The sequence below is a fragment of the Rhinatrema bivittatum genome, chromosome 3 (genome assembly GCF_901001135.1).
Source record: "Rhinatrema bivittatum chromosome 3, aRhiBiv1.1, whole genome shotgun sequence".
In the NCBI taxonomy this organism is placed as follows: domain Eukaryota; kingdom Metazoa; phylum Chordata; class Amphibia; order Gymnophiona; family Rhinatrematidae; genus Rhinatrema; species Rhinatrema bivittatum.
Genome location: NC_042617.1, coordinates 368,855,596 through 368,883,007, shown reverse-complemented (window position 1 = coordinate 368,883,007; position 27,412 = coordinate 368,855,596). Strand labels below are relative to the sequence as shown.

The following is a 27,412-nucleotide window of genomic DNA, read 5'->3' as shown; positions in this document are numbered from 1 at the left end:
ATTTATTTGCTCCAAGATATGCAACAGCTTGGGGTCTATGCCACTACCATTGCTGCTATTTTCTCTTCTTGTGTATCATCGGCAGGAACTGCAGATGCCTCCACGTTTGTGGCATCCATTTTGGATTCAGGGGCCTTCAACTTGTCTTTCTCTTTTCTTATGAATTTTGCTGCCATTGCGCTACTAGGCTCCTTACAAAACTTGCTTGTGGTCTACTGATTTGTTCCCTCCACTCCCAGTAACAATCAGTCTAGAGATGCTAGCAGAGGAAATGCTGAATTTGGAAGAGACACCTGGAGCTCGACTCGCACACGTCTAATCAAGACCACCACATTGCGTGATCGTCTTGAGATAATCAAGTTTAATCTCCAAGATTCGATTCTTGTTCTGTAAATCCAGTTATGTGGTGCCCAGGGATTCTAAACATTCTTCATGTTGCAAAACCTTAACCTAATAATTATGAAACTGTTGCTAGTTTCTATCTTTTTGTTAAGTTTGTCCAAAGAAGATTGAAGTTTTTACAGTTTATTGTTGACCGCCAACGGCAACTGCTTTGGTAAGTTCCCATAATAACGATTCAGAAATTCCTTCCACCAAAGCGCCAGGCTCATGCACCATCTTTTCTTTAATCACTGCGATTTCTCAGCTGCAGCTCATTTTGGCCTGGTTGACATCTGCAGGCTTTTCCAAATAGTTAAATTGTCCATAAGAGATCTTGTCTGCCATATAATTCCAAACGAATGAAAAAAGGCACCGTTAAATATATAAAATAAAGGGAAATCCACTGGCTCTAACAGAGCACACACACACTGAGCTCAGCGCAATGTCATCGTAATCTACATTCCAAGTACTTATTATGGACAGAAGGCGAGCAATTGTCAAACTGCCAGCAGAAGTGCAAAATCGGCAGCTACTTTTTATCCATGGACATTTCACCAGTTTTAAATGGGAAAACATTCCCTTTGAGAACTGCCTAAGAAACTCTGCTCCTGCTTTTTGTGTGGATACTTTTTTCCAAGGCAAATGTAGGGGCGTACTTTCAAACATTTAAAAGTATAAATGTGCTCTCAAGCCCTTCCCCAGGCCCACCCTCAGAGGCACCTCCTTTAACCCTGGGTAAAATCGCGCACAGTGGGGTAGATTTTAAAAAAATGCGCGTTCGCGTACTTTTGTTGGCGCACCAGTCGCAAACAAAAGTACGCTGGATTTTAGTAGATACGCGCGTAGTTGCGCGTATCTTCTAAAATCCAGGATCGGCGCGCGCAAGGCTGCCGATTTTGGGCAGCCTGCATGCACCGAGCCGCGCAGCCTGCCTTCGTTCCCTCCGAGGCCGCTCCGAAATCGGAGCGGCCTCGGACGGAACTCTCTTTCGCCCTCCCCTCACCTTCCCCTCCCTTCCTCTACCTAACCCCCCCCCCTACCTTTGTCCATGGATTTACGCCTCCCGGAGGGAGAAGTAAATCCACGCGCGCCGAGACGCAACCCGGGGGCGTTTCCAGAGGGCGCGGCCACGCCCCCAGGCCCGCCCCCGAAACGCCACGTCCCGCCCCCAAAACGCAGCGTCGATCGGCCCCGCCCCCGACAAAAAACCCCTGGGATTTACGCGAGTCCCGGGGCTCTGCGTGCGCCGGCGTGCAAGGCCCTGCTCACGTAAATCCGGGCGGATTTACGCGAGCAGGGCTTTTAAAATCCGCCCCATAATGGCCCTCCACGTGTCATTTTATTCGCATGTATGGCGGCGCGTTTCAAAGACCTCAGTTCTGTGGGAAAAGCACCGTTTCACCCACCGGAATGACTTTGAAATTGCCTTCAGAAGGCATGATGTTGATTTTCATGGATGTACTGTTCCATATTAGTTATTTGGTTTATTGTGCATACGTGTTCACATGAGGTTCTGCAATCTGCTTATTTGTTCTTTTCTCCCAGTATTCAGCTTTGGTTGACATATTTGTGCCTTTATATGGTTGGTTTAAACTGTATATCTCCACTGACATGCATTTTTAATATGAGAGTGTGCATCAGAGCTTTACTTTATGCTTTGTGATCGAGTTTGTAATTATGCTATTTCTGGTACGATCCAATTTAGAATTCACGGTTTGGTTTTTTTTCAAATTGGTTAAAAGAAAAAGAAGAAAGGATTGAGTTTCCTGTCATGGCCAGCTCGGTGCTAACCTTTGAGGATATGCCTTTGGCTAGAGTCTCCTTACCTAATGGCCTGTATGTATTTGAACAGTCGTAGGACATTTCAGCACAAGTTGTTATCCATAGGTGATCAAGCGGCACATTCAAACCTGCCAGCTCTTCTTTGAAGGCAAGTCTCTCTCTCTCTCTCTCTGCACAGCAAAAGGTTTGTTTTTTTTTTTCAGTTGTGGTTCTAAGACGCTTTCTTCTGCAGATTAAACTCCTGGAGCCCGAGTCTGCCTGGACGGTCCCCGTTCCTTCCATCCTGGCTCAGCCTGGAGGCATTCAATGCTCCTCTCCCTGGAGTCTGCTGCTCCCTGCCCTTTGCTTTAGATCGCTCGGCTCCCTTTCTAACCGGGGATTTGTTTTTTTGTTTTTTTCAGATCGATCCCCCCCTCCAGCCCCCCTTTCCACCCGGGGTGCGGGCACGGCGATGCTGAAACGGGGCCATTCCTCTAGGGATGCTCCTCTGCACCTGGAAGGATTCACATCTGGATTTTTTGTTGGAACTTCTTGCACTGTGAGCTTCCTTTTTTATTTTCACCTTGACTACTTGTTCCTTTCATTCTATTTTGGGTGGCTGGGGAATTGCCGATCTTTCTGACTTTGGATTCTTGTTGGGGCTCCTTTGTCTCTATCACCCTCTCCCGTTTTTCTGGCCCAGCCAATAACGAGTATATGAAAATACCCCAATGAGCCGCGTCTGACCTGTGACTACGCTTTGCAGGCCTCCCCCACTCCTCCCATGCCCGGCGAGCCCTGGGGTTTGGGTTCTGCTGGGAAGCGGAGCGCCGCCTTGGGGTTTTGCTCTGATCATCACCGCCGTCCTCCTCCTCTTGGCTGGGTAAGCGCTGTCCAGGGTGGAGATTGCCTGAAGACCCTCCCCCGGCTCCCTCCCTCCCTCCCTCCCTCCAGAGCAGCCCGTGCGGGCTCAGTGCTCGGGGGGCCGCTGGCGAGGTGGCACGTGGCTGGCGGGGGCGCTCGCTGACTCAGGGACTCCTCCGGCTCGGCACTCCCTGCGCCTCCGGGCTGCCCAGCGCGGGACTTCCCTCCGCTCCCTTCGGATGGGGCTGCAGGTAGGACCTGGACGCCGGCGCCGCTGCACCACCTTGCCCGTCTCAAACCTGCTTAGCTTCTCGGAGCCCTGCAAGATCTTTCTTTCATATAAGGGTTCATTGAAAAACGATCGGGATTTGTATTTTTATATTCGCGTCTGGTGCAAATGCAGTTATGGCAGGAAAAGGGGGGGGGGGGGGGGGGGGTGTCTGGTTCCTGACATTGACAGTAGGTGTGTTGGCAGCAGCACGGAGATGCACTTAAGCGGCGGTCGGTATCGAGGAAGCAGCCTTGCCACCAGCGCCCAGGGGTCGCTACAGCAAGCCCTGATAGCCCGTGCAGGCAGTGCTATATTTATTTATCTGCGCTGCTCTTGTCTGGTTCCCAGCCTTCCTTCTCTGAATGCACTGCTACATCAGGGAGCAAGAGCCTGACCTGAACTCAGGCAATGCACGCTGTACAGCTCCACTTCCAATTGCATTGTATTTACGTTGGCTTATTGGTGGATTTCTTTCCTCCGTGGTACAGGGTATTGTAAAAAAAAAAAAAATAAATAAAAAAAATAAAATTCTGCTGGGTTTCCTGGCTGCCAAAATTTGGAGGAGAGGGAAGGAATGCGGTCAGTTATCATTAAGCCATGACACAGTTTATAGTCCAGGCATTTCTGCCAGAATAACAGAGTGGCGTTTGCTAATCCTAACAGCAAAACTTCCATCGACAGAGACCTGGCTGTCCAGATTCTGGGACATATTAAACGCGCATAGTGATTCCAGCGCAAAGGGATCTTAACGCTTGATCTGAAAAGCGGGCAAGGCTCACCATTATTAACCGACAGGAGGACTGTGTCATTAAAAAGGGTTACTTTCAACACCACACTCAATCCAGTAAAGAAAAAAAAAATGAAAAAGAAAGTAGCTGTTAGGGGTAATCAATAAAGAGATGGCCGGGCTTCATAGGAATCACTTCCCTGTGAAGGGAAGCAGGCAGCTTTAGATTTTCCATCCACTGGTTAGAGTCAACAGATCTGGGTTCAGAGCCTCTTTCTTCCCTTGTGACCTTGGGCAAGTCACTTTATCACCCATTGCCTCGGATTGTTCTGCAAGGGCTTCATGCACCCGTATGTTATTTGGTGGACAGTATTGTACAAATACTGAAATAAATGCCTGACTAAATCCCCCCCGCTAAAAATGACTTGTGTTGATTCCTTGGCGATACAATTTATGGAAACAGAGACAGAAGAAAGCGGGTTATGAAGGATTTTCAAGTTGTGAATGTGGATTTGCTCCTGACAGTGTATCTATATTTGTATCTGTAAAATATTGCATCACGAAAGAAACTGGTGACTGTGCCCCGAGTGAATTAATGCAACTGAGCTGCTTCAGAAGCAGTTTGGGTGGGCTATTATTATTATTATAATAAGCAGCAACGTCTCGGATTTTAACACCAGCGCTGTGGCAGCTGTATTACCAAGCAGGATACTGGGAATTCTTCAAGTTAGAATTGCCAGTATTAGTCAGTCCTACTTGGTGGAAGCACCTGCCATCAGTATGCACGACTCCATCCAAGAACAGAAACCCTCAGTTTTATGAATACATTCATACTGAAGTCATTAAAAAAAAGCCACAGCACAACAGTGCTTACTGTAGAGCAGTGTTTCCTAACCCTGGCCCGGAGGCACACCTAGCCAGTCAGGTTTTAAGGATTGCCTTAATGAATATGAATGAGATAGATTTTCATTCGCTGAGTCTTCAATGTATGCAAATCTATCTCACACACATATTCATTACAGATAACCTGAAAACTGGACTGGCTAGATGTGCCTCCAGGAGACAGTTGGGGGAAACACTGCTGTAAAGAAACATCTATTTACCTTGCATCGTTTTGACAAACTTTGTTGCCTCTGGCTAAAAAGATTTTAGGAGACTATACAAATGGCTGAAAGCAAATTTATGACATGTACTTTGCAACAAATAGGACTTGCATAGCATCAGGCAACCTAAAGTTATCTGAGCTATGCTGGTGAATAATCTATCCAAGTCTGCCCCCTAGTGTCTTCATGTTAGAAAGACTTCAGATGTGGTGGCAAGATGCATAGTTAGAAGATTCATAAACTCACTGGATCCTGGGATGGGAAAGTCCCTCTACTGGCACAAATCCTTTAAACCAACAGCAGTAATGTGCTGGTAATCAGAACTCTTACAGCCAGTGGCGATTGACTTCTGTTGAAGTGATTATCAATATTTACTAACCCCAGAGGAAGCTATTGATTTGATGTCTTAGGCGCTACTAACCATCCTTGCCTCTGTCAGGATAATAGCTCACAATGGGTTTTATGGCTTAATTATGAAGCACTTTGTGCATTTAATTTTTTTTTAGTGTGCTTGACTGGTTCAACATCAAGATCTATAATTTTCATCCAAAGACAAATGCAGTAAAAAGATTACAAACAGCCTGAGCCTTCCTTAGAAATTGGTTTATTTTGAAATTAAAAAAAAACCCACTGAACATTTGAGACTTCCAGGTTCTCCTTATAATTGTACTTTCATTTTCTTCATGGTTCCTTGAGGAGGAACTGCTCAGGTTTGCCCTTGTTCCAGTCTGTGGGTTCACATGGTTCAGGAGGTGCCCTTTTCTTCCCGGGATAGGGGAACCTACATCTAAACACTCCTGTGATTGCACAGTCCACTGCTTAACTGATTTTCTGCCAGGAATATAACAAGATAAGTTAAAAGGCAGGGGCATTCGAATAAGAAACCAGTGCATTCTTCCTGAGTGAATTATTAACTGCCACTTGATTAAGGAATTTATTAACAGTTACTACAACTTATTGAAAATATAAATTTTTCATTTGAGAATAACATTTTTTACATGTTACTTTATTACAATGATATAGATTTTAAAAAAAACAAAACACTCCGCACACAGAAAAATGGATAAATTGGCTCATGTTTGCATGGCAGTTGTCAAGGCTTTCACGGTATGTGACAGACCCTGTTCCTTTCATAACATTCAGTCCCCATCATCAGTTCACAAACATAGGCAGGCAGGTAGTGAAAAGACTTTTAGACAAAAATCTTCTTGGAAAACTGATGCTCATAGGTGATTGGACCAACCACATCCTTATAGCCAAAAATATGCATCAGCAGGGAGGCTGGCAGGTAGGCAGCAGTTCAGTAACTAGTAGGGATGTGAATCGTTTTTTGACTATTTAAAATATCGTCCGATATATTTTAAATCGTCAAAAAATCGTTAGGGCCACAATACAATACCAATTCCCCCGATTTATCGTTAAAAAATCGTAAATCGGGGGGAAGCGGGAGAGCAGGAAAACCGGCACACTAAAACCCCCTAAAACCCACCCCCGACCCTTTAAATTAAATCCCCCCCCCCAATGCTTTAAATTACCTGGGGATCCGGCGGTGGTCCAGAACGGCGGCGGTCCGGAACGGCCCCCTCAATAGAATCGTGTTGTCTTCAGCCGGCGCCATTTTTCAAAATGGCCGCCACAAAATGGCAGCAGCCATAGACAAAAACGATTCAACGCAGGAGGTCGTTCCGGACCCCCGCTGGACTTTTGGTAAGTCTTGTGGGGGTCAGGAGGCCCCCCCAAGCTGGCCAAAATTTTCCTGGGAGTCCAGTGGGGTTCCGGGAGCGATTTCTTGCCGCGAATCGTTTTCGTACGGAAAATGGCGCCGGCAGGAGATCGACTGCAGGAGGTCGTTCAGCGGGGGTTCCGGACCGCCGAACGACCTCCTGCAGTCGATCTCCTGCCGGCGCCATTTTCCATACGAAAACGATTCGCGGCAAGAAATCGCTCCCGGAACCCCGCTGGACTCCCAGGAAAATTTTGGCCAGCTTGGGGGGGCCTCCTGACCCCCACAAGACTTGCCAAAAGTCCAGCGGGGGTCTGGAACGACCTCCTGCGTCGAATCGTTTTTGTCTATGGCCGCCGCCATATTGCGGCGGCCATTTTGAAAAATGGCGCCGGCTGAAGACAACACGATTCTATTGAGGGGGCCGTTCCGGACCGCCGCCGTTCTGGACCACCGCCGGATCCCCAGGTAATTTAAAGCATTTGGGGGGGGGTTCGGGAGGGTGGGGGATTTAATTTAAAGGGTCGGGGTGGGTTTTAGGGGGGTTTAGTGTGCCGGCTCACGATTTTAACGATTTTTCACGATAGTTTACACACCCAAACGGCAACAATACGATTCCCTCCCCCTCCCAGCCGAAATCGATCGTTAAGACGATCGAGGACACGATTCACATCTCTAGTAACTAGACCCTCAAAATGATTCACTAGTGTCACAGCAAGCTCTTACTATCCTAAGCAAACCCAAGCAGATCAATATTCTCACTGATCTTCCAAGATCCAATCTCAAACTTTCATAAATGTAGCTAGAACAAGTTCCACTGGAAGCAATTCCACAAAGTTACCAGACTGTGGAAAACAATTTCCAGTGGACAGGATAACATTTATATAACTCTAGTCTCATATAGTTCTTCTTTGTCTTGTTTCTTACTATAAGGGAATGGTTTACCTGCACAAGATCCTTGTATGACCCTTTAATACAGGGGGGTCCTATAGGGCCCAGCAGAGGCTTGGTTTCCAGCATAGCCAATCTATCGGGCCGATACAGTAAAAATCGCAGGAAAGCGGGCGACCGCCCGCTCTCCTGTGCGCGCGATTCAGTAAGTTTATTTAAGTTAGGGCCCACGGTAAAAAGAGGGGCTAGGGACATTAGCGCGTCCCTAGCACCTCTTTTTGGACAGGAGCGGCGGCTGCCAGCAAGTTTGACAGCCGACGCTCAATTTTGCCAGCGTCTGTTCTCAAACCCGCTGACAGCCACTGGTTCGGAAACCGGACGCCGGCAAAATTGAGCGTCCAGTTTTCAACCCACGAGCCGCAGGCCCATTTTAATTTTTTTTTTTTAAAATTTTTAACTTTTGGGACCTCCGACAATATCGCCATGATATTAAGTCTGAGAGTGCACAGAAAAGCAGTTTTTACTGCTTTTCTGTGCACTTCCCTGGCGGCAACAGAAATTAACGCCTACCTTTGGGTAGACGCTAATTTCTTAAAGTAAAATGTGCAGCTTGGCTGCACATTTTACTTACTGTATCGCACGGGAATGACTAATAGCGCCCGCAACATGCATTTGCATGTTGCGGGCGCTATTAGTCTCGGGGTGGGGGGGGGGGGGGTTGGACGCGCGTTTGCAACGCTCTAGCTTTACCCCTTATTCAGTAAGGGGTAATAGCGCGTCGAAAACGCGCGTCCAAATGCCGGTTAACTGTATCGGCCTGTATGTAAATTAGCTGTATTCTTACACCATAAGAATAAATACATTTGAACAATATTATTGCAGACATCCACAGGGCTATCAGAAAGGGTGAAGCAAGACAGAAGCCCTCCTGAGCTGCCAGGCTCTGCAGGGGAAGGGGTGCCAGCATACTATACTGCTTCCTGATGACCTAAGGCACCACTTATCCTGGCAATGGTCCTAGATCTCATATAAACCAGACCTGTTTGTAGCTCTTATTGAGAAGTCCTGGTTTAATATAGTTGTAGAAATCCAAACCACAGAATGAGCTGATGCTGCACTTTGAACAGTTAATGTAAATGACAAGACGTGCAGACCAAATTTTATCGATCCAAAAGTACATTTAATGTATAATCATACGGCAGCTCCACTGTTCTATTTTATGTACTATTCCAATACAAAATGGGGGTCCCCCAACACAGGACCCCATGTTTCGCACACTGGCTGCGTCGGGAGGGACACTGTTGAATCAAGTGTTCTGCAACAGAAATATAAATAAATTCAAACTAGGATCGGTAGTAACAAAGGGTAAGGCCGACAACCACAAATTTTTTCATGATAATTTAACAGTAACCTAAAAGAGAAGTGGATACACTGTAATCGGGATTTAAACGCCACAAACATTTTTGGCGCGAATAGACGCGACCAATCACAGTATGAGAATAGATAGCCAATCAGAGCAGGGCAGGTAAGTCACAGCGCACAGGATACTCTCAGGTGAAGTAACTCCACTCAAGATCACAATTAAGTCCAGTTGGAGCTACCGTGTTCAAGAGAGAGATCCATTTCTGTTCCCTTTTGATCAAGATGTCAGAGAAATTACCTCCCCGCACCGGAGTATGTACCACTTCTGTGACAAAAAACTTCAAGTCTGTTATTGCATGGGAGTATTGAACCCAATGTTCTACCAGAGGCACATTTTCCTTCAAATTATTAGTGTTGGACCTATTATATGTATAATTGAACATAGGTCCAACATTAATAATTGGCGGTTAAATCCCTCCCGACGCAGCCAGTGTGCGAAACATGGGGTCCTGTGATGGGGGACCCCCATTTGGTATTGGAATAGTACATAAAATAGAACAGTGGAGATGCCATATGATTATATATTAAATGTACTTTTGGATTGATAAAATTTGGTCTGCACTTCTCGTGATTTACATTAATATAGTTGTAGGCAATCTTGCCCCTCTCCCAATTAATTTTTGGGGAAACTTTCTATTCTCATTATATTTTTCTTTCATTAAGTTCATTGCCCCCTCTGTACCTTATATCCTTCCTGAAGTAGATTCAGAATAGGGGACATAAGAACATAAAAAGTTGCCATGCTGGGTCAGACTGAAGGTGCATCAAGCCCAGCACCCTGTTTCCAACAGTGGCCAGTCCAGGATACAAGTACCTGGCAAATACCCAAACATAAAGCAGGTCCCATGCTACTAATGCTAGTAATAAGCAGTGGCTATTCCCTAAGTTAACTTGACTAATAGTAATTTATGGACTTCTCCAGGAACTTGTCCAAACACTTTTTAATCCCAGCTAAGCTAACTGCCTTAACCACATCCTCTTGCAACGAATTCCAGCGCTTGTTTGTTGAGTGAAACTCTACTTGTTTTAAATGTGCTATTTGCTAACTTCATGGAGTACACCCTAGTCCTATTATCTGAAAAAGTAAACAATGGATTCACATTTACCCAGTCTAGTCCTCTCATGATTATGTAGACCTCCATCATATCCACCCACACCTGTCTCTTTTCCAAGCTGAACAGTCCTAACCACTTTAGCCTTTCCTCATTCTATCTCCTTTATCATTTTGGTCACCCTTCTCTGTACCTCCTCCAGTGCCTTTGTATAAGAACCAGGTCACTAGTGGGAATAAATTCGTATTTTGCCACATTGAAAACAGGAACAATTGTATGACCATGCTATATAATTCATTTCTTCTGAATCAGACATGATGTTTGGGCACAGTTTAAATTTCTTTATTTTTAGTTTATGCGTATGAGATTTTTAAGCAGTAGGCTAATATTTTTCTTCTTTAATTTTTAGATCAAGATACACTGACAAAATGAGATATATACTGCTTTTTCTACTGTTGTCAGGCCCTACCTTATACCTCATAAATGGGGCAGAAACAGAACAAGATTTCACCTGGCACTTAAAAAAATTACCACTAATTGTGGGACAAAGGACCTTTCCTCTTGATAGCCCAAAATTTCAAGCAGAACTCCAATTAGAGCTAAATGGAACCTGTGGTATTGAATGCCAAAAGAGACTACCACTTCCAAGCTTATCTGACCTAGAGGATTACCTTTCCTACGAGACGGTCTTTGAAAACGGCACACGTTTAATGACTGAAGTGAACGTCCAGGGTTTCTCAGCTCAAGTGGACTCTGAGAACACCACCACACTAGGTCGATTGAGGAGGCGGCGGAGGCAGGTCTATGGTACAGACAGTAGATTCAGCATCTCCGACAAGCAATTCATGGTTAATTATCCTTTTAGTACTGCTGTTAAGATCTCTTCAGGGTGCAGTGGAATTCTCATTTCACCCAAGCATGTTTTGACCGCTGCCCATTGCATTCATGATGGCAAGGATTATATCAAGGAAGCCAGGAAACTGAGGGTGGGACTACTGAAGATCAGATCTAAAAATGGTGGCAAAAAACGCAAAGGATCAAAAGAGAAAGAAAGAGGCTCTTCTGATGCTCAGGATCCTGTGAAGCGTGCCAGACAACGGCGAGTAAAATCCTTGCGAAAGAGATCCCTTGAGGGTAGCAAAAAACACAAAGGCTCAAGAAGGAATAAAGGTGGTGCTGATGGAAAACCTTCCTTCCAATGGACTAGAGTGAAAAGGACCCAGATCCCCAATGGTTGGCTTAAAGGAGTCACCAAGGATATTGCACTGGATTATGATTATGCCGTTCTTGAACTTAAACGTCCCCAAAAAAAGAAGTACATGGACTTGGGAATTAGCCCTACCACACAACGCATGCCAGGGAGCAGGGTCCACTTTTCTGGTTTTGACGACGACAGACCAGGGCAGCTGGTGTACCGCTTTTGCAGCATCTCCGATGAATCCAGTGATCTCTTCTACCAGTACTGTGACGCAGAGCCGGGTTCCAGCGGTTCTGGAATCTACATCCGGCTGAGAGACCCAAACAGCAAGAAGTGGAAGCGCAAGATAGTGGCGGTTTATTCAGGCCACCAGTGGGTGGATTTGAATGGGGCACAGCAGGATTATAATGTAGCTGTAAGAATCACTCCGCTGAAATATGCACAGATATGCTCCTGGATCCACGGGAACTCTTCTGATTGCTCTCATGCTTGACAGAAACGGACACAAAATAGCCCCACATCTGCAATCAACTGAAATCTTTTCCCCAAAGTTACTGTATGAATGCAATCTCATGCCATTATAGAAAAAGTGGTTTGAAGATTGAAACCTAGCATTAAAAATTATATGCCATGAACATTGCTATTATTGGAAGATTAGTAGTCATGCTCAGATAAGGATTTATTTTTTTTTTTAACACTTGCACTTAAAGCTCAAAATGTTGCTTACATAGCATTTGTATTACATTAAGATTGCTACATATTCTCTTTTAAAGTTTGCTGTAATGAAGCATTAATGCTTCTTAACCTGGTGCTCTTAACAGTGTATGATCTCTTTGTACATTGTTCTTCTCAGGGGCTTTCTTCAACCAATGCTTCTCAAGCAGCCAAGATGCAACAGTGGCTATTTCTGCATCTGCGCCATGCAATAACATGTGCATCAGTAAATGTAAATTTACCAAAGTCAGCTTACTCTGAGAAGTGAAATTCTGCTCAGGAATATTTTATTTTACCTGGGTAAATAAGTAGGATTTGCAATGAGTGCTTTATTGCATTAGCTGATGCCAGCTCTATAGATTCTAGAATAAGCCCCAGTACTTTGTAAATATAGTAAACAGATTAAACCAGTGTTTCCCAACCAATGTGCCATGGCACACACTGGTGCACCTTCAGACAGGAAAAGTCACTACTGCCTGCTGCTCAGATCCAGGGCAGCATCTGGGCTCTGCTCTCCGCACCGTGCAGCAAGAATAACACACACCAGTGGTAGCTCTTAAAACATGTAGGAGTTTCTTTCTGAGAACATATAATCATGCATGCCTCTTCTTCCTAACTACAGCATGAGCCCGGGAGTGTGGTAATTAATGGGAAACACATGTGGCATGGATAGCTGGGACTCACTTTGAGCGGCGCACACAGCACCCTCCTCATCTTCCCCGTCTTTGAGTCCTGCCAGCATCTGTCTTATCCTCAGGCTGAGTGAGATGCACCGAGCACAGACTACGACCGACTCTCTGTTGACCGCAGCAGCAGTGAAAGAGTTCTAGTTGCCACATGTGGCACCCAAGGTAAATAAATCAGCTCACCGCCCACCTCGCACAGACTTCCCCCTTCTCCTGCACTTGTATAGAGAGAGACCTGGTCCATCATGACAGATTCATGCCCATTTCCATCTCCTCTCTCGGACTTTCTCAGCTCTTCTTTTAGCCACACGAGTCCTCTCCATGTCCACGCTGCCTGCCCCGTGGAGGCTGGTGTTCCACCCAACATTTTTATTAATGTAGGTGTGCCTTGGGCTTGGAAAGGTTGGGAAACACTGGATTAAGCGATGTTGGCAGTTTTGTTTGGAGCATGAAAGGACTGTCCCCATACATTGCATTACCATTTCTGTCCAATGGCATAATATGCAGGGGAGCTTCGGTTTGCTAATATTTGGAGTCATATGTATTTTTCCCTGCTTGCGCCAATTATCTTTTCGGAATAATTGCATTTTATTTGCCAATGTTTTCAACTATTGCCCTCTCTGACACTGCCACAGACTAAACAATTTCTAGCTTGAAAAGATTGTCAAGTTCTGTAAATTATTCTCACACTGTCATGTCAGTTGTTCAGTGGCAGAATCTAAGGTATTCAACTGGGTGTCAGAAACACAGCCTACTATGATTTAGAATAAGAAAATGAAGAGATCACCTTCCCCTCTCCCCAATTCATTTTTCAGAAAAAAAAAAAAAGGTAATTGAGCGCTCTCCTAGTGTCCCTATTGGCATGGCAGATGAGATCTCACAAGGGAATAGAAGGAGTCAACCTTCGTTAAGAAAGCATGGAAGACCCAACTCTTTCAGCTGGCCTACAAGGACGTTTAGTGAACTTTGTTAATGGGATGTCTTGCATGGCATGATTTGTATGTTTTAATTATTATGGATGCTTCTTGTACCCCATCCTGAACAGTAGAAGGGCAGGTAACATTTTAAATAAATAAATAGCTGTTCAAACTGGTAAGAAGAGTACTGCAAATTAATTAGGGGAGGCAGATTATTCTGTAGCATTTGGAAGTCACCTAAAAAGAGTGCTGGCATTTTAAAGCAACAGTTTGAGCCAAAGTCTTCATCATATCAATATTCCTGTTTCTTCAGTATTTCCTCTCGATTGCATTCCTGGATCTTTTTCTGTCCTTTTATACAAAGAAATATTAAACGATAGGTTCTAAACATTTTATTTTAGCGGTCAGAAATGCGCTACTGCGTCAGACCAACAATCCATCAAGCCCAGCATCCTAGTGGCCAATCCAGGTCACCGGGCTGTACTACCCCACCCACCCTAACAGGGAGAGCCCTTTCCCTCTTGCTCACTCCCGGCTCCCTGCAGCAAGAGGTGACATTCCCCAGGCTTCGCCTAATAGTTGTTTATAGACCTGATCAAGCTATATTACTGGCCTTGATCACATCCTCTGGTATCAAATTCCACAGCTTAATTTCTGGGAACCCCCCCAAAAAAAACCCAACTTTCTTACTTTGTTTAATTTTGCTACCAGTTTCATGGAGTGTCACCCTAGTCCCCTACCAGATATCCATTCCTTATTTACTTGTCCTACTCCACTTATAATCTTAGAAACTTCTATTATACCTTCTCCAAGCTGAAGAATATTAACATATTAAGCCTCAAGAACTATCAATTCTTTTATGGCCCAGCGACGAGGGGTTATTTGATGAACCCCTCCAGTCTTGGCACTTCCACTATTCTGAATCTAAATAATTCAGAGAACTATTGTACTGACCTTTGTCAGAACTTCATGCAAGCATTACATCTAATCATGTAAGGTAGGAATATAGCACCAACTACTAAAGAGTGGGTTCAAGATAAAGAGGAATGAGGGACATAGTAGAGAGAGAGAGAGAGAGAGAGAGGGGCAACAAAAATGATAAAGTGGATGGAAGACGGGCTTAATATGTTAAGATTCTTCAGCTTGGAGAAGGTATGATAGAAGTTTCTAAGATTATAAGTGGAGTAGGACAAGTAAATAAGGAATGGATATCTGGTAGGGGACTAGGGTGACACTCCATGAAACTGGTAGCAACTCTCTCTCTCTCTCACACAAGTCTCTTGCCCCAGGGCTGGGTTCCTGTACTGGCAGGGGGAGAGAACTTCTCCTCCAAGGCCCTGGGTAGCAGGGGTGAAACTGTTTCCTTTACCTGGGAAAAGTAGAACTTCTTTACCACTGTGAGTGATGTCGATGCCAATAACCACGTAGGAGTCTCTGATAGAGCGGCCAAAATTAACTTTACTGAAAGGGGTCTGGGATAAATGGCACAGTTCGAACAGTTCTCATCTCCACTGATGACCGTTACTGTTCACAGTCTTTCCTCTATCTGTGCAAGGGTCTCCTCATACACCGGGGCAGGGGAGACACTCACCCTCCATGGCTTAGATAATAACCTTCCTCCCATAGGAGCCTTACTTATTTAGGCAGAAACCCCTCCCCCTCCAAACTAGTAAGAAAAAAATGGTAAAACCCAGTCTTCGCAGAGAGTCCCAATATTCTTTTTCCTTGGTGGGGGTCCTGAAAAGATCTTGAAATGATCTTACTCACAGTTCAGAGTTTCTCTCGCTCAGGATCTCTGGCTGGAAAGGATCTATACAGGAACCCACCGCTCTCTGATGTTCCTCCTTCAGGGCAGGAAGGGGGACAGCAAAACTCTTCCTCCCGGATCTTCTAACCAAAAATCACCAGAAGGTCACCACCATACTTCTGTCCTCCAGGAGGGTGCAAAAGGGGCAGGTCCTCCCTATCCAGGGCTCCCCCCAGGGAGACATTTCCCCCTGATCTCTCTCCAGGCAATACCCAAGGTTTTCACAAGACTTCTTAGAAAGGAAAAATTCTGAAATGCCCCAAACAACTTGGAATGCAAACCCTACCAACCAGTGAGTGGACCGGAAGGGCAGCCTCCCAGCCTCTCTCGGGGACACCAGGCTGGAATGCCTGAGCCCCAAAAAGTAGGCTTAAAAGTCCAAAACAGATAAAAGCTCCTGTACCTCCTCTAACTCAAAAACCTAGACTTCTCGGGGAGAAATCTGCTTTTATAGCCTCAAGGGGATGGCCATCCCAGCTCCCTCAAAGGGAGGGTCTGTATCAGATGGTGCGTCCTCCTTAACTATTAACCTGGACTGTTCCTAGTTAAAGGAGTTACTAGGGCAAATACTAGTTATGAACCCCAGCGGGTCATTACATTCAGAAACTCTAATTATTAGTATTTCCTTGGGAATTAAATAAAAATCAAAATAGAGAAATATGATTCATCAACCTATCCCAAAATAGTGCAGGGACATTTGGTAACCCCAATTTAGTCTAACAGCTTCTCTGACCCTTGGAACATCTAGTACGGCAAAAGTAAAGGCTCTTACTACACATTCATCTTCATGTTGAAATTTGAAATATTTTATACATATACATTTTATTGGTTTATTTGTAATGTAATTATATTAGTGATGCTTGTGAGCATACATGTAGCCTAGTCCAATGTGTAATCGAGGTAGTAGAGGTGCTAATTTAATATAATAATGTAAAAATGATGATTACTAGCTCTGGTTCTACAATGCACATTGGATTGTATATTACTAAATGATCTGTTCAGATTCTCAAGAATTAATTTGCTGTTATGATTGCCTTTAAATGAAAATTTTAATGGGCCAAGATGCAGTTTCTCAACAACTTGCATGATGATTTTATCGAGTTATTTTTTATTTTTAATTTGATGGGTCTTAAAATTATACCTGTAAGTAATATATATATTAATGAAATTTGGATTTGTCAGCATGTTGTACATGATTGTTTTAAAATATACAATTTAGCAGTTTTAATTAGCAGGGTGATTTTTTTTTCTTGCACTTTCATCATCAAAAGCATGAAATATTTGAGGTTTTTTTTTCATATTAAAGGAAACAAGTTCCTTATTTTATTTATGAACATTTCATATTACACATTTTTCTACGTTAGGCCCCAAGGTGGATTACAATCAAATTTCAACCAAAATTACAATAAAAAATTAAAATCACATTGAAGAACATTGAACACAAAGGAGAGAAGTACAAATATGATTAAACATGAGGTAGATTGTAAGAAATTATCCAAGTTGCAAACAATACATATAGTAGCTTATAAAGAATTTATTTTTGTGCACTGGATAGTAAGAATAAAAATATGGGTAAGAGAGAATGATTGTATATGTGATAAGTTAAGCACCTAGAGCAGGGGTAGTATGAATTAAATAAATAGGATTCACCCACTGATGAACAAGATTTGGGCTCAAGATGAAATATGGTAATCAGATGGTAGAAGTATCTTCTGTGAATATAGAGGGAAGGCCAGGCTGAAAAACTCAAGCTTTATTTTTTTCGGAAGGTGAAGTAAGTAGGTTCAAGGTGCAGGGGTAGCAGTATCTTGTTCCAGATTTCTAGGACATAGCGGCTGAATTCACAGAGTCTCATGCAGGTTAATCTGGCAGAAAATGAGAGGGAGGGGGAGTGGGGGATAGGAGGGCTAGTTAGAAGGATCAATGTTCTTTTTGTGGGAGTGTAGGAGAGCAGGACATGGGTGACATTTTAGGGGTGTGTATTCGTTTGCAACATATTGGCAATCCACAACGTATATACCATATTCGTTGTATTCGTGGGGGTCACGAAACATATGGCGAACCCCCAGGAATACAACGTATCACTAACGAATAAACCCCCACCCTCCTGACCTCCCCAAGACTTGGCAAAAGTTCCTGGTAGTCCAGCGGGGGTCCTGGAGCCATCTCCTGCACTCGGGCCGTCAGCTGCTGGTATTCAAAATGGCGCCAATAACCTTTGCCCTTACTATGTCATAGGGGCTACCGGTGCCATTGGTCGGTCCCTGTCACATGGAAGGAGCACAAGGTGTTAAAAAGGATTGAAGAAATCAGTGATCCATGGGGTACTCCACAGGTGAAATCTTTGGGCGTGGAAAGTTTGTTGGCTCATGAGATGGACTGTGTCCTGTTGGACAGGAAAAATTTGAACTACTGGAGGGCAGTGCCTTTGATACCAATGTCTCTTAAGCATTGTATCTGGAGCTAATAATTGACCGTGTTAAAGGTGGCAGAAGGATCTAGGAGGAAGTCATCACATTGGACAGCATTCAGATGGATGTTGTTAGTTAAGGCCAACAAAATCAGGTCCGCACTGTAGCCTTTGCTGATGCTGGATTGATAAATATGAAATATGTTGTCTTCTGATAGAAAGTATAGGAGTTGGAAGTAGACTACTTTTTCTACTAGTTTGAATCAGAAGAGAAGGCTGGAAACTGGATGATAGTAGTCAAGAATTTTTGGATTCACACCTAGTTTCTTCAAGATAGACTGCAATCAATTTTTTTTTTGTAGTGAGAAAGGGCCTTTGGTTTAGATAACATTTATTATGGTAGTTAGCCAAGGACTAGGTCATGTCCCAGGTCACAGATAAATTTGGGAGTATGCAGTTTAATGGAAGGTAGATCAACTGATCCTTTGGAGGATCTTCTCTACCTTTTTAGGTGAAATTGTCCTGAATTATGAGTATGGGATACAGTCTGGGAGAAGATTTTATTTATTTATTGATTTCACTGACATTTAACAGGACAATCTAGGTTACTTAGGTGAAGTGGTTTGGGGGGGGGGGGGGGGAAGAGATTGGATATTAGTGGAAAGGCGAGTGAAAGGAGGATCAGATAGTTCTGAATTTTTTCAGTGAAGAATTCCACTAAATCATCCACTGTAAGATCCTCTATGGTGATCTTTGGTGTCTTGAAGTCAGGCTTGTAAGTTCAAGTTGTTTGGAAATTTAGTCTTTTCTTGCCAGTTGAATGCCTGCCTTCATTGTTTTTATGGGTTCCTTGCAGACACATAAGCTGGTACCTTTTTTTGTTTATGCCATTTCCAGAATAATTGTCAGAATTATTGAGAAGAAAACCTTCACAAAACCAAGGGGAGATTTTGAGAGGTCTGGTTGGAGTGGGTATGGGGGGTGGGGGGGCAGGAACTAGGGTACTAATGGCTAGTGTGAATATGTTATTCCATTGTTGGACTAGAGTTCAGTTGATTCCAATGTGGATGGGAATTCTTATACAGTAAGAAGCTTGCTTATGCTCTCACCTATGACATGGGATATTTTCTGATGAGGGGTTTTGAGTTCCAGGACATGATAGCTTTCTTTTTGGAAGTGAAGCCTGAATAAGGTAGTAGGATAGTTGAGGAGACAGGGTCCACACATTATTGAATTAGGAACAAAGCTTATGTTGGGGAAGTAGAATATCAAGTCAAGATAGTGTCCTCACTGCTGAGTGGTAATGTTGATTAGTTGGGTAAGGCCATGATTCTTTTGTGTTGTGTTGGAAGTTGACAGCATTTGTATTAGATGAGCCATTGCATGGTAGTTGAAGTCTCCTAGTATGAGGCCCTTGTGGGTGGAAGTAGTGAGATTACCTGCTAGTTCAGAGAGTCATGTTGGGTATCTGGTGGGCAGAAGATTAAGGCGCCTCTCGTCAGATCTGCCTATTTGGTTGCAACTAGATGAAGAGCCAGGAAGCATGAAGTATTACCATTTTCTGGCCAGGCCTCAGTACGACCTAGGAGATGGTATTTGAATTCCTTATGCTCAGAATGAGCTGTTTTGCTGTTGGCAGATCATATATTGACAGGGTGACTTGAAGGATGGGAGAAGAGACTTATTTGAGTCAGGCAAAGTTTATTAATTGGAAATTAAATGGGAGAAGGCATCATGAGTGGGTCAGTTTTGGTGGGTTGGGTTTCCTCCTGCCCCAAATTACTTCTATAGGTAGGGAGAATTTGTTAAAGCACATTGTGGTGGGGTAATCATTCTTTTCCTTCTCTTTCTAGGTTATATTATTTGGAACATTTCTGGTTTCTCTTTTGAGTTATATTACCTTCATGGTTTCCTTTGAGAGTGGTGGTGTAGTTAACAAAGGCAGGTGGTTTCTGAGTAATTTTTTTCTAATCACATTCAGAACATTAGAATGGTTTCCTTAGAGAGCAGTCTCATATATAGACATTATGCAACACATATCATTCAGAAATACCACATATAGGGAAAAATAACCCTGGCTGTAGTTGCACGATGTTAGGTTCCATATTAAGAGCTACTACCCCGGAAAAAGATCTAGGCATCATAGTAGATAATACTTTGAAATTGGCTCAGTGTGCTGCAGCAGTCACAAAAGCAAACAAACAATGTTAGGAATTATTAAGAAGGGAATGGTTAACAAAACAGAAAATGTCATATGTCTCTGTAGCACTCCATGGTGAGACCGCACCTTGAATACTGTGTACAATTCTGGTCGTCGCATCTCAAGAAAGATATAGTTGCAATGGAGAAGGTACAGCGAAGGGTGACCAAAATGATAAAGGGGATGAAACAGCTCCCCTATGAGGAAAGGCTGAAGAGGTTAGGGCTGTTCAGCTTGGAGAAAAGATGGCTGAGGGGGGATAAGATAGAGGTCTTTAAAATAGTGAGAGGTCTTGAATGAGTAGATGGGAATCGGTTATTTACATTTTCGAAAAATAGGACTAGGGGGCACTCCATGAAGTTAGCAAAATGCACATTTAGGACTAATCAAAGAAAATTCTTTCTCACTCAACACACAATTAAGCTCTGGAATTTGTTGCCAGAGGATGTGGTTAGTGCAGTTAGTGTAGCTGTGTTTAAAAAAGGTTTGGATAAGTTCTTGGAGGAGAAGTCCATTAACTGCTATTAACCAAATTGACTTAGGGAATGGCCTCTGCTATTACTGGCATCAGTAGCATGGGATCTTCTTAGTATTTGGGTACTTGCCAGGTTCTTGTGGCCTGGTTTGGCCTTTGTTGGAAACAGGATACGGGGCTTGGTGGACCCTTGGTCTGACCCAGCATGGCAATTTATGTTCTTATAGTTTTATCATAGAGCATCCAAATAGTTTCCCTAGTTTAGAACAAAAGAACATAAGATATGCCATTCTGGGACAGACCAAGGGGCCATCAAGCCCAGCATCCTATTTCCAATAATGGCCAATCCATCTCACAAGTAGCTGGCACATACCCAAACATTAAATAGATCCCAAGCTACTATTCCTTATAGATTATTAGCAGTTTATGGACTTCTCCTCTAGGAACTTATCCAAACCTTTTTTAAACCCAGTTACACTAACTGCTGTAACCACATCCTCTCGCAATGAATTCCAGAGCTTAACTATGCATTGGGTGAAAAAGATTTTCTCTGATTTGTTTTAAAAAGGCTACTCGCAAACTTCATGGAGTGCCCCATAGTTTTTTTTTATTGCCTGAGAGAGTAAATAACCGATTTACAATTATCTATTCAAGACCTTTCATGATTTTGTAGACCTCTATCATATCCCCCTTCAGTCGTCTCTTCTCCAAACTGAACAGCCCTAACCTCTTTAGCCTTTCCTCGTAGGGGAGCCATTCCATCCTCTATAATTGTGGTCACTCTTCTCTGTACTTTCTCCAGCGTAACTATATCTTTTTTGAGATGCGGAGACCAGAATTGCATACAGTAATCAAGGTGTGGTCTCACCAAGGAGCAATACAGAGGCATTATGACATCCACTGTTTTATTTGCCATTCCCTTTCTAATAAATTCCTAAAATTGTTTGATTTTTTTGACCGCCACAGCACACTGAGCCAATGATGTCAATGTATTATCTACTAGGACGCCTAGATCTCTTTCCTGGGTGGTAACTCCTAATATGGAGCCTAACATCATATAACTATAGCAAGGGTTATTTTTCCCTATATGCATCACTTTGCATTGGTCCACATTAAATTTAATCTGCGATTTGGATGCCCAATCTTCCAACCTCACAAGGTCCTCCTGCAGTTTATCACAGTCCACTTGAGATTTAACTACTCTGCATAATTTTGTGTCATCTGCAAATTTGATCACTTCACTCGTCGTACCCCTATCCACATCATTTATAAATATATTAAAAAGCACCTGTCCAAGAACAGATCCCTGAGGCAGTCCACTGTTAACCTTTTTCCAATATGAAAACAGACCATTTATTCCTATTCTGTTTCCTGTCTTTTAACCACTTTGTAATCCACAAAAGGACATTGCCTCCGGTCATACGACTTTTTAGCTTTCTTAGAAGCCTCTCAGGGGAGACTTTGTCGAACACCTTCTGAAAATCCTAATACACCACATCTACCAATTCATCTTTTTCCACATGTTTTTTCACTCCTTCAAAAAAATGAAAGATTTGTGAGGCAAGACTTTCCTTGGGTAAATCCATGATGGCTGTGTTCCATTAAGCCATCTATCTAAATGTTCTGTGATTTTATTCTTTAAACAGTTTCCAAGATTTTTCCCAGCACTGAAGTCAAGCTCACCGGTCTATAGTTTCCCGGATCACCCCTGGAACCCTTTTTAAATATCGGGGTTATATTAGCCACCTTCCAGTCTTCAGGTACAATGGATGATTTCAATGATAGGTTACAAATTAATTATAATAGGTCTGAAATTTAATTTTTTAGTTCTTTCAGAACCATGGAATGTATACATCCAGTCCAGGAGATTTACTACTCTTCGGTTTATTAATCTGGCCTACATCTTCCAGGCTCAACTTGATTTGGTTCAGTTCTTCTGAATTGTCACCCTTGAAAACTGACTCTGGAACAGGTATCTCCCCAGCATCCTCTTCAGTAAACACAGAAGCAAAAAATTTGTTTAGTCTTTCTGCATCCCTCATAGGCTGCTTTGGATATATTTTTAAAATTTTTTATTATGAGGTTTTGCCTCTACAGCCAACTTCTTTTCAAATTCTCTCTTAGCCTGTCTTATCAATGCCTTACATTTAACTTGCCAACACTTATGTTTTATCTTATTTTCTTCTGATGGATCCTTCTGCCAATATTTGAATGAAGATCTTTTGGCTAAAATAGCCTCTTTCACCTCACATTTAACTATGCCAGCAATCATTTGGCCTTCCTTCCACCTTTCTTAATGCATGGAATACATCTGGACTGTGCTTCTAAGATATATATTATATATATATATATATATATTTTTTTTTTTTTAAACAATGCCCATGCCTGTTGCGCACACAACCTTTTTAGCTGCATCTTTCAAATTTCTTTTTTTTTTTTTTTTTTACTTTTTCTCATTTTATCAAAGTTTCCCTTTTGAAAGTTTAGTGCTAGAGCCATGGATTTACTTACTGTCCCCCTTCCAGTCGTTAATTCAAATTTGATCATATTATGATCACTATTGCCAAACGGTCCCACCACCTTTACCTCTCTCACCAAGTCCTGTGCTCCACTAAGAATTAGATTTAAAATTGCTCCCTCTCTCATTGGTTCCTGAACCAATTGCTCCATAAAACTGTCATTTATTCCATCCAGGAACTTTATCTCTCTAGTATTTTGTTATGTTACATTTACCCAATCAATATTGGGGTAATTGAACTCTCAAAACAATAAACAGATAGTATTCGTCACAACGAGTACAATATCTAGTAGAAAATGTTATGAAACTCACTTTTTATGTGTACATGTGCTATATAAATGTTATTTTGAATTTTTTAATTCTTTAAGGACCATCATAACACCCACGGGCTTACTGACTCATTTGTTATCATGTATAGCCTCTTCGGGTCATAATTAATCATAGGTCCAAGTCCATATCTTTTATTGCTGAACACTTTTATCTTTGTTTTTCGTTTTATCTTATGTTTTCAAAAGTACTTTTCTTAAAAAGTAGAAAGAGGTATGATACTTTCCTTAAATGAAGTTTCTTCAATGTGGTGCAACCGCACTCAACGCCTTTAATTCGGAAGATGTACAATGGTGCAACCGCACTCAACGCCTTTGAATTTGGAAGATGATGCAGGAATTATTTCCTTTTTCCAAGGGTGATTAGCCCCGCTCCAGCCCGACGTACGTTTCGCTCAATGCTGCTTCAGGGGCTGCTGTCAACAATAAATTCTTCCGAACTGCTCACTGAAAAGTCCTCCTGTTCACTTACTCTGCTTTCACTGCAGACCTTACCGCCTTTTCCTCACTTATCGGCTCAGGTGATTCTTTACTTACAGGCACATATACAACATTTCTTATTATTGGACCCTCTCTGTTAGGATGACCTAACTCTGTTTCATTAGTATCGATACCTTCCTCCGAACCATGCACCGCTGAGTGACTGCTTTCCTCTTTGTTCTAGTTTAAAAGCTGCTCTATCTCCTTTTTAAAGGTTAGTGCTAGCAGCCTGGTTCCACCCTAGTTAAGGTGAAGCCCACATTTAGAGCATTTAAATGACAACTGTGATGGGTGCTATATTTCCCTGGTGAACACAAAAAGGCAGGCTGTAAGGAAAACCTGGGAAGGAGATCCACTATGTTAAATAAATCAGAATAGGAGGCAGACTCCGACTCCCAGAAGGCACAGGGGTTCTGGAGGGGGAAGAACTTCCCAGGCTTTGCCCTATAGTGAAGACAGGAAAGCCCAGGTGTGATGGGAGAAGGACAGGAGCTTGTCTGGAGGAGGGATGGGGCAGGAACAAGGAGGAGTCCTACTAGAACCAGATGAAGAGATAAAGGAGATGGAGGTGGAATTGTTGAGCTGCCCTGAGGATAAGCCATAGCCAATGGACTTGGAAGTGAGTGGTGGAGATCCCCTCCAGAAGAGGATACGCTCATTAAGGAATTTTAAGTGATCACTGCTGTGGGGTGGATGTAGTTGCAGCTAGTGAAAGGGGAAGCACAAATCCAAGCTTCAGACTATGCTGGGAGGTGACAGTAGGGCCCGATTCCCTAAGAACCAGACCCATAGAGTGCTGTGCAGGAAGCAACTGTGAGCAGAGTACAGGAGGATTAAGGGGAGAGTTGCTTTCTTATCATAGGAGTTTGAAACGGATGAGGCTTGATAAAGTAAAGCTATAGAGACTTTAAATTAGCAGGATAAACTGGAACTAGGTGTGCTTAAGCCCAGCTCAACAGCTGAGGTGAGAGGATTTGAACCCATAGTTGTGCCACCCTGAAAGGAACAAGGCAAAGATTAGGCAATAGACACTGGAGTACCTGGCCTAGGGAGCCTCAGAGGGTGGAACTGGGGAAGCCACAAGGAGCAGTCAAGGCAGCAGGATCATGGAAAAGCACCCCCTGCTACCTGCAGGGAGGCTTAACTAGTGGTTCATTTTCTTATGCAACCAGAGAATTCCAGCTGGATTGCAACTGGGAAGAGTGGCTGGTGGCACGAACCCACGACACTACTTACTGTTAGACAGTGGAGTACATTCCCGAGGTTGTTTCAGGGAACCTATCACTGGTGACCTTTTAAAATTGTACCTCAGAGTTGCACACAAAGGAACAGCAGTTAATAGCAGGGGAAATGCACATCAGGAGAAGGAGAGCTGTCTTCAGATCCTGGCAGCTGGTGTCCCAGGGAGCATCGGTAGGGTCTACTACTTCTCCTCCTCATACTATAACGAGGACTGCATATTTGTTATTTGTGCATCCATCTATCATTGAATGTTTAGCGAACTTTATTTTAAGTAACTGATTCATAGTATACAGATATGCAGGTCAAGTTATTCATAGCAGTTTCCCCTGAATATCTTCTGTTGTAATGGGTGTTTTTTGGCTGCTATGAGAGGTAAATAGTAGATTTCAGCAGAAAAGGACCATTTGACCCACCCAGTCTGCCCCTGTTGTCTTCATCTCTGGTTCTCTACGCCTTGGAGTAGATTGAGCATATATATTCTCACTCTTAAACCAACATAGGCTCCATCACATTTTCTAACCAACCTCTGAACCTGTATAAAAACTTTGAAAACTGCCCACTTTTTACCTGCAGCCTTTGCACCCATTTTCAGAGGGAAAGTATACAAGGCCTCTCTCTTTGAAAATTGCATACAAAATAATCACAGTCACTTGCAGCTGCTTTTGTGCAGGGAGAATTTTACCTTAAAAGTATGCACAGAGATTTGAAAATGCAGTCTACATGTTTACTTTTTCCTCCCCCAACCTAAACACACCCCTGGGAATGTCTTCATGGTGTGGGGTTAAAGGTTCGGTGAGGAAGAAAATGCAGGCTTTTGGACACGCAGAGGGTGAGCAATTTTCAGACAGTCAATTGATGCAAGAAAAATACTTTTTACCCTCCAAAATCACTTTGAAATTGTCATCTTATAAAGCAAGCTAATTACCTTGCTACTCGGCAGTAGGTTTAACATTCACTTTAAGGAGAGAAGTCTTCAATGCCATTTACATTTTTGTGCACACAAGTGGCTATTGTAAAATGGTCTGGGATATGCAGGTAACCAGATTTCATGCATACTGTTACATGCACCGGAGATAGGCATTCCAGGGATGGAGCTGGGAGTTAAGCAAATACTTTATTATTGTCGGGACCCCTTGGGATCCACTAGATGGCCCTGGCTTGGGATATAGGTTAGGATCTCAGGAGAGGAGCATGGCATTTGTAACAGCAAGCTCCCACTGTGAGACTACTGGCATGGTGAGCTCATGTCTACATCACTGCAGGTGGGGTTGGTTAGCTTTTGAAGGAGTAGGATCTGTCCCCTTTTGTGCTCTCCTATTTCTAGGCCCCATGGCTGCAGACATAGTAAAGGGGAGAGGCTTACCCCTTTCCAGTATGCAACCTCGGGTAGGATTTACCTCAGATGTTTTCAGCAAGTGATTCATTTTTCTGGAAAGTCATTTTTGGAGTTTTCTTTTGTGAATCCCTAGTCCTGGTCCTAGATGGAAAAGCCTTGCCTTGGGGAGAATGGGGATAGAGAAGCGCAACTGCCCCTCTCTCTCACATCCCATGCAGGGGCACTGGTGATACACCACAAGAGCCCTATTTTGTTATTTTTAGAAAATAAATACTTTTGCCCTTTTGAGTTGGAAGGACATTTTTGCTGCCTCCTTCCTGCCCATTAGCTGGTGAAAGGAGAAAAGCTGACCTTTTCCTTTCTAGGAAGACTTTTCAGGCTGAAAGATCTACCTTTGCAATTTTGAGAGGAGAACAGGAGTAAGAAGTTTCATGACAGCTGAAGACTCATTCTGGAGTCTTCACCCTGGTAGAAAGGACAAGTTCTGTTTTTTGGAGACCTAGAACCTCAGGTAGTTTGGGTATGGGATCCTGTCACACCTAGGATACCCTCCCACCCTATCACTCCAAGCCTTGGAAGATAGGAGCACCTCAGGACCCAGTGCTGAAGAACACATTTATATATAGAGAATCAGTTTAAAAAACAAAAATCAGTTTTGGGCATGGATGTAAACAGAAACAAGTGCATTTGGGGCCAACTGATTACTTTGGAAGACGTACAACAAAGAATTGTGGTTGCCATGTTAGTCTCCTGTGTGGTTTCTTCACTGACCTGATAAAAAGATAACTCTCAAAAGCTTATCATAGATGTATTACGGTAGCCCAATAATTTGTTGACTTTTAATACCATGAAAACCTACAATAAAGTTTTAGTTTGGAACACCCAGCCAGAGTGTCCAGCCTGGTTTT

At 43.2% G+C, this 27,412-nt stretch overlaps 1 protein-coding gene across 1 annotated transcript; it reads left to right on the top strand.

Moving 5' to 3' along the window:
• The first annotated feature begins 3,078 nt into the window (after positions 1 to 3,078).
• Positions 3,079 to 16,741, top strand: PRSS35 (serine protease 35). Its single transcript, XM_029595516.1, has 2 exons — positions 3,079 to 3,257; positions 10,605 to 16,741. Exon 2 carries the CDS (start codon positions 10,624 to 10,626, stop codon positions 11,884 to 11,886), a length of 1,263 nt encoding a protein of 420 aa, XP_029451376.1. The 5' UTR covers positions 3,079 to 3,257; positions 10,605 to 10,623; the 3' UTR covers positions 11,887 to 16,741.
• The last annotated feature ends 10,671 nt before the right edge of the window (positions 16,742 to 27,412 follow it).

Coding starts and splice junctions, on each gene's coding strand:
- PRSS35 (XM_029595516.1), top strand. CDS start 10,624: ATGAGATATATACTGCTTTTTCTACTGTTGTCAGGCCCTACCTTATAC.